Source organism: Carassius auratus, chromosome 22, assembly GCF_003368295.1.
Source record: "Carassius auratus strain Wakin chromosome 22, ASM336829v1, whole genome shotgun sequence".
NCBI classification, from domain to species: Eukaryota; Metazoa; Chordata; class Actinopteri; order Cypriniformes; family Cyprinidae; genus Carassius; species Carassius auratus.
In genome coordinates this window covers 20,898,828-20,906,783 of record NC_039264.1, presented here as the reverse complement: position 1 = coordinate 20,906,783, position 7,956 = coordinate 20,898,828, and the positions used below count along the sequence as shown (strand labels likewise).

At 42.2% G+C, this 7,956-nt stretch overlaps 1 protein-coding gene across 1 annotated transcript; it reads left to right on the top strand.

Moving 5' to 3' along the window:
• The first annotated feature begins 428 nt into the window (after nucleotides 1–428).
• On the top strand, nucleotides 429–6,970 carry LOC113039990 (beta-1,3-galactosyltransferase 2-like). Its single transcript, XM_026198170.1, has 3 exons — nucleotides 429–736; nucleotides 887–1,054; nucleotides 4,642–6,970. Exons 2-3 carry the CDS (start codon nucleotides 1,029–1,031, stop codon nucleotides 5,702–5,704), a joined length of 1,089 nt encoding a protein of 362 aa, XP_026053955.1. The 5' UTR covers nucleotides 429–736; nucleotides 887–1,028; the 3' UTR covers nucleotides 5,705–6,970.
• Nucleotides 6,971–7,956: the final 986 nt, after the last annotated feature.

Sequence of the window (7,956 nt, the reverse complement as noted above, 5' to 3'; positions counted from 1 at the left end):
TCAAAATCAACTGTGGGTGACAGATCCTTTTCCTATTTGGCGCCTAAACTCTGGAATAACCTACCGAACATTGTTCGGGAGGCAGACACACTCTTGCAGTTTAAATCTAGATTAAAGACCCATCTCTTTAACCTGATTTACACATAACACACTAATATGCTTCTAATATACAAATCCGTTAAATGATTTTTAGGCTGCATTCATTAGGTAAACCAGAACGGGGAACACTTCCAATAACACCCGATGTACTTGCTACATCATTAGAAGAATAGCATCTATGCTAATTTTAGTCTGTTTCTCTCTTACTCCGAGGTCACCGTAGCCAACAGATCCAGTCTGTATCCAGATCAGAGGGTCACTGCGGTCACCCGGATCCAGTACGTATCCAGACCAGATGGTGGATCAGCACCTAGAAAGGACCTCTAAAGCCCTGAAAGACACCGGAGACCAGGACAACTAGAGCCCCAGATACAGATCCCCTGTAAAGACTTTGTATCAGACGACCACCGGGACAAGATCACAAAAAACAGATGATTCTTCTGCACAATCTTACTTTGCTTCAGCCTGGAACTGAACTGCTGGTTTCGTCTAGTCAGTGGAGAACTGGCCCCCCAACTGAGCCTGGTTTCTCCCATGGTTTTTTTTTTCCATTCTGTCACCGATGGAGTTTTGGTTCCTTGCCGCTGTTGCCTCTGGCTTACTTAGTTGGGGTCACTTTGGAGTATCCCTTTCTAGAGTATGTTAAAAGTTGTATTGTGAAAATAGGCAAAAGCATAATGCTAATATACTTTTCATACATTTAAAGATTGTAATTTTTTGTTAGTATATTTACAGTGTTCTATTAAAACAGTGAATATATTACAAATATTTCTTTTTTTTTCACTAGGGTATCACAGGTGCAAAAAAACTACAACAAAAAAACAATTGCTTTCAAGCTCCACCTCTAGTTAACCTGTTGCTAAATATGAGAGAGAGGTTTTTCAACAGGGAATATGTGAAGCTGCAAGATCATAGCTGCACTCCTCAGAATGGCTACTAAAAACATTTGGCAAAGGTAAGCAATTTCTTCCTTTATTATTATTATTATTATTATTATTATTATTATTATTATTTTATTGTATTTATTTTTTTGCTTCATGTTGTGTTATTTACATACAATATCTTATTACAGTCTTAGTAACTTGATGTGCTTTGAAATGAATCTGTCTGAAATCAAATTAGAACAATTATCTGTGCCAATACTGATCATATCTGCTTTAATTAGAAGGTGAGCATGTGTGTGTGTGTGTGTGTGTATGTGTGTATGTGTATATATATATATATCCCCTGAAGGAGGGGACAGAGACACATCTGTGACCTGCGAGATGGGATATCGGTCTGATAGACCAATCTACTTTGAGTGAAAACTAAATGAGCCAATGCACACTGGCATGCAATTATTGCATCCAGCTGCTGCTGATCACAGCCTGAGTATAATAAGGCAGCAGGTGCAATGCATACCAGGTTTTTGCTGAGTAGCCGAGCCGGTGACCCAGCTGCTCAGTGGTGATACAGCAACCGTGGCGATGTGGTGACCAATGAATTGGGATCCCTACCAAAGCGCCATGGGGACTGCCTCTACTGGGTGAGCACTACCTCACTGGGTGAGATTGGATAGCACTGGGAAACCGTACATGTTTCACTTGGAACAGGGATGCTGCAGAATTCACGTCCTTCCCGAAGGAGTTTTCGGAAGCAAATACAAATATAACATCTATTTTGGTGTATATGGAGAATCTTGAGGTGATTAAAACCCTCTTGGGAAGGCAGATGTCTGCTGGGGGGAAACAGGCTCTAAGGCTATACCGTGGACTCTACACATATGAGTAATGCTTAGGTCTGAATATGGAACCCAGCCTTCCATGGTTCTCACAGATTCATCATGAAGCAGGGTCTACAGTACGGACACTCTGGAGCAGTTTTAGCAAGCTGACTCCAACTGGGGCCTCTCTGTACCACTACCCATTAGTGGTGAGAACAAAGGAGGATACCAGCTCCACACAAAGGCTATAGAATCTAGCGAATGTGTTATGGGTCAACCAGCCCTTAGCTCTACAAATATCTGTCAGCAAGGCGCCATGAGCCAGCTTAAAGATGGCATTACCCTTCTGCTGGCCTCCGTAACAGACAAAGAGCTGGTCTGAGGTCCTGAAGCTTTGTTTCCGGTCTACGTAGCACCTCAATGCTCGGATTGGACAGAGCAAAGCCAGGGCTGGGTCTGCCCCCTCCAGGGCCAGCGCTTGCAGGTTCACCACTTGGTCTTTGAAGGGTGTAGTGGGGACCTTAGGCACATAGCCGGTCCGGGTCCTCAGGATTACCTAGGAATCAGCCAGCCCAAACTCAAGGCATGAATCGTTGAAGAATATGTGCGGGTCCCCTACCCTATTGGAGGCCAGTGCAAGAAAGAGCAGAGTTTTCTATAAAAGAAACTTTAGCTCAACTGAATTGAAAGGCTTGAATGGGCCTTGCTATAGTGATTTTAGCACTAGAGTCAGGTCCCAAGAAGGTATGGGGGGGGGGGGGATTTAACTTCCTGGCCCCTCTAATGTACCTGAATAAGAGCTCATGCTTACTTAAAGACTTCCCATTGACAGGGTCATGGTACACAGGACGTGGTTGCCACACTGTGCCCCATTTCTGAGTCAGTAGCTCCTTTCCATAGAGGAGTCGATCAAGGAGTGTCTGTGGTGATGAGCACTAGTTCGAGGAAACAGGTCTTGTGATGGGAGTGCAGACCACATTGTCGGTTGATGTACGCAATAGGCACTGTGTTGTCTGTTTGGTCCAGCATGTGCTTGCCTCGTAAGCACCTTTGAGACGGTTCAATGCAAGACGCATTGCTAACAACTCTAGGCAATTGATGTACCAATGCAGCTGCCGGCCCTTCCGAAACCCTAAGAATGCATGCCCGTTGTACATGGCCCCCCAGCGCCTGGAGATCTGCTCTAGGGACACCCCGGCCCGGAGGAATGCAAGATCTTACCATGGGGTGAATGTTTGGTGACAGGCTGTTATAACTGCACTTCCACGCCTACCTCAGAACTCAGCCATAAAGCCAGTGCTTGAGCGGTCTTATATGTAACAGGATAAGCAGTGTAAGGGTCCCAAGAGCCTCTGAAAAAGTTTCAGTGTGACGCTGTCCTGCCCTTGAATGTATTCAAGAAGGCTAGCACTATGAGGCGCACTGTCTATTCGAAACCAACTCCATACAGAGAAAAGAGATCCTCTGCATCAGGTAAGCTTGTTCTTTTCCCAGTTGACCTGAAGGCACAAAATGCTGAGGTGCTGGGGCACTAGATCCCTGTGCTCACACAACTGATCCCGATGCTCTGTAAGTATAATGCACCCGAAGATGCATATCTGCGTCAACATCATGAATGGTAGCTGATGAAGGGTCTGGTTCAAAACTCACAGATCCAAGACTGGCGCCGTAACCCACCGCCTTTCTTGAGTACAATGAAGTAAGGGTTGTAAAACCCTGACATCATATCGGCTCAAAGGAGGGGCTCTATCGCATCCTTCGCCAGTAGGACTGCAATCTCTACCAACAGAACAGGGGCATAGGCTGCTTTCACTGTAGTGAAGGCGAATTGTAACACATAGCCGAGGCTAATAGTCCACAGAAGCCAGCGAGACAGGCTGGTTAGAGCTTACCAGGTGCCAAGATCCACAAACAGCGAGTAGGGCAGCGAGGTGGAACACATGGATCCAACTCGGGTGGCTTGTGAGAGGGCTGGATGAGGGATGAGGGGTGTGAGTGTGGAGTGCATGGCTCACCTGGTTACACAGGTTGGCAGAGGGTGTGTGAGTAGGGTGAGTGAGTATGCTCTCGAACTGCCCACTGCTGCCATCTGGCGAAGGAGGAGGATGAGTGAGGTCCGTTGCTTGGCCCTCTGTGCCCTCCTGGGACTCTGACATAGAGAAACCACTCTCTTGTCGAGATTTCCAGATTCTCCACCCGGCCCTCCTCCAGGGCAAAAGCAGCTACTCCTCTCTGGGTCATCTGTCCCTGGGCCTTTTGCTCTTCCGCTCCCTGCCAGGACGGGTGTGGCGGCCTGCCTATGCCCAGCTCTACACCGCCACTTGCTGGAGGCTGCTTTGGATGCAGCGCGTGAGTGAGGGCGGACACAGGGGGCCACCCTCGGCAAGGAGCAGGCTGGGGAGCTGTGGCCAGCAGAAGGGTGGAGGCAGCAGCTGCCCTTTGGGCAGAGGGTTGGACTGCCTGAATCTGCTCCTGTGCAGCCTAGAACTGCCGGGCAAGGTTCTCAACTGTGTCGCAGAAGAATCATGGAGAGATGGTCATCTTTTTGCATTGGGAACATGACTCATCCACGAAAGCCACCTCAGCGTGCTCTTTGAGAGAAATTTGCTCTTTAGGAAATGCTCTTTTAGTGCTCAGGCACACAGTGAAATTGGCCACTTGCAACACGACAGGGGGTAGTGCAGCCACCCACAAGTGCGCAACCCACAACTGTTGTTTTAAAATAATAATAACAATTATAAAAATGTATTAATTACAGACCTATTTAAAAAAACACATTTCAACAGTTTATTCTCACTATGAAATATATTTTTGATCCATTTCTCTTTTTTTCTCTGCAGTTTGGCTCAAGATTGTGGTCTATTTAAGCGTCACATGAAAAAGACATTTATTCTGCTGCTTACATTAGCATTTTTATTGTCTGCTGTTGCTTATGTCTTTGAGACAACTACATTCTCTCAAACCTGGTTGAATAAAGTCATGAATCGGACTCATTATAAGGTAATTAAAAGCACTTCGGCTGATCGTAATCAAAAGGATTTATTAGCACCTTTGCCCAATCAGTATATCCAACCAAGAGGAACTATCTATCATCATGTGGCTCATCCAAGCAACTATCATTTCATCTTGGATGAACCTGATAAATGTAAGCAGGATCCGTTCTTGGTCTTGATGGTCCCTGTGGCCCCCCATCAGCTGGAGGCTCGTAACTCCATCCGCAGCACATGGGGGACTGAGAGCTCAGTGCAGGGAAAAGCAGTGCTGACTCTGTTCATGGTGGGTTTGACTGGAGGAGCTGAAGCTCAACATCAGCTGGAGGAAGAGAGTCGGCAACACAGAGATTTACTGCAGAGCAACTTCGTGGACTCCTACTTCAATCTGACCATAAAGACCATGGTGATCATGGACTGGCTGGCCACCCATTGCCCTCAAGCAGCTTATGCTATGAAGGTTGATTCTGATATGTACATAAACCTGGAGAACCTGATGAGCCTCTTATTGTCACCCAACACACCCAGACAGAACTACATCACAGGTCATTTGATGAGGAACGAGGTTGTTGTCCGAAACAAAAACTCCAAATGGTATGTGGCAGTGGAATTGTACCCTGAACCGACATACCCCACATACCTACTGGGAATGGGCTATGTTTTCTCCAATGACCTGCCAAAAAAATTAGTTCAGGCTTCCAAGAAAGTAAAGCCCTTTAACATAGAAGATGCATATGTGGGCGCTTGTCTGAAACAGTTGGGCGTTGCACCCTCATCTCCCCCAAACCCTTCACAATTTAAACTCTTTCTGGGACAAGATAATCAAGAAGATTTTCTCAGAGTTATCACGACAATCCTGAGTTCCCCACAGCAGCTAATAAAGATTTGGAAGGACTTAAAGGGGCTCACATAAGACTATTTAAGGCCTCAGTCAGTGAACATTTTGTAAATGTCTGAAAGCTGAGATTGGGTCTAAGACATACACATGTGGACATGGTGACTCTATTTAGACGGGGCAAGGGGATCGTCTGAGGAGCCACTCATGCAAAATGCACTCCTGGGGAAGAACTTCTTGAGACATGTTTAACTTCTTTTACCATGAAACAGGGTTTTAAAAACACAGCACTCCACCTGAGGCACAAATATCAAAGAAATCAGCAATGTTTGTTTACAAAGAAAAATAAAAGAACAAAAATGAACCTTTCACAGGCTCTATTACAACTTTTAAGATTAAATGTATAGTTTTCTGAAATTAACACAAAAGTATAGACTGTATGTATACATACACAAAGATGAATTCCACATAATAATAATTATAACTGAAAGGTTAAACAGTGTTTGAAAAGCAAAAGTATTTTTCCGTAAATCTCTTTTGGGGCAGGTTGTCAACTGGTGTTATATTTACCTTGTTGATAACTGTAAACTAATTAATTTACCATTTCTGTGGGCAAGAACAAAGGATGGATTTATGTGCATTGTTTTTCTTTTTTATTGATTTGTGAGTTATTATGTGTTTCATAACTTAATTATTCTTTAAGTATTGCTGAGGAAATGTTTTCCTAGATCAATGCTCAATCTTCTGTCAAATTTTTAACTTAAATGTGCCGTATATGTGTTATTTTTTTTTTTTTTTAATTGTATACATCTGTTTTTGTTTGCGAACTGTGGGTTTCATTTTACTTTTAAGGTTCACATTCTTAAACAGTGATCTCAGCCTTGCATTTATTTTAAGTATTTAAGTAATATGAATTAGATTGCCTTTACAAGGTACACAGCTGATAATATGCGCACACGTTTCTACATTTCTAAGCAATGTAATATTATATGAGACATTTCATTTAAATAGTAACTAATAATTTTGGGCAGAAAAACTTCCTGTTTGAGTGGGCAGCAGGCCAACTCTCATCACCCTTGTTCCCTCCAAAAAAAGCTAAAGCATTTCTCCATTGGCTTTGGGTGGGATTACTCCAGGAAATAAACTCTCTGACCAACAAAAGTTTATGATTCTTGGATATTTTATCAATATAAACTTCATAACACTATAAATCAATACAAGCTTTATGCATTTTGAAGCCTAATATATAATCACTCTTCATCCATCGTATGAACATCCATCTGTCCATCTTGTGAACAGCTGATAATAACGGCGTACACACTACACTTTATATTTATATACACATACACTTTATTTATCTAACACACATACTTAGTATACACTTAAATTTTGCACATAATATATATGTACATACATAACTGCATTTTGTAATATACCTGCCTACAATTGTCATTTGTATATTGTCATTCACTGTCTACTTATTTGTATTTTTTATTCTTTTATTATGTGTTTTATGTTCTGTCGCTGTCATTCTGTTGTACTGCGGAGCTTCTGTCACGAAAACAAATTCCTTGAATGTGTAAACATACCTGGCAATAAAGCTCATTCTGATTCTGATTCTGATCACTAGCCACTTTATTTGCATTCCTGCAGCATCTGAAGACTAGACTGTAGGCTTTCTCAGTAATGATCCTTTTCTGAAGATAATGTAATCATGTGGCCTAACAGTAACACAATATTCTATGGGCCTCTTTTATGACTCTAGCATAGATGAATTATATGATTTACATAGAAATATGTCTTGCATACTCATGAAATGTATGAAATAATATTGATATCCTACAAGTAAACGGTTACCGTTGGTTAGAGTTTTAATTTTCATGAAGACAGAAAAAGCAATGGGTCTCATTCACTAAATATGCGTAGGCACAGATTTTTGCGTGAAATGTGCATACGGACGTTTTCACGAATAAATCATGATTCATCAAAAACTTTCGTACTAAAATTCATTCTAAATGTACGAAAAGATTCAAGAACAACTTATACCACATGTACGCAATAATCATGTACAAACGGGGGCCTTATAAGCATGTGTTAAGAACCCTATATAATTAGATGTTGTTGATGAATTATAATTACAGTTCCAATTATATATATATATATATATATATATATATATATATATATATATATATATATATATATATATATATATATATATATATATACAGGGCCGTTTGAAGGAATTTGGGGGCCCCAAGCAAAATGGACATAGAGCCCCCCCCCCTATTTTTTTTTAGAAAAATAGAATGCATATACATCAAAAATAA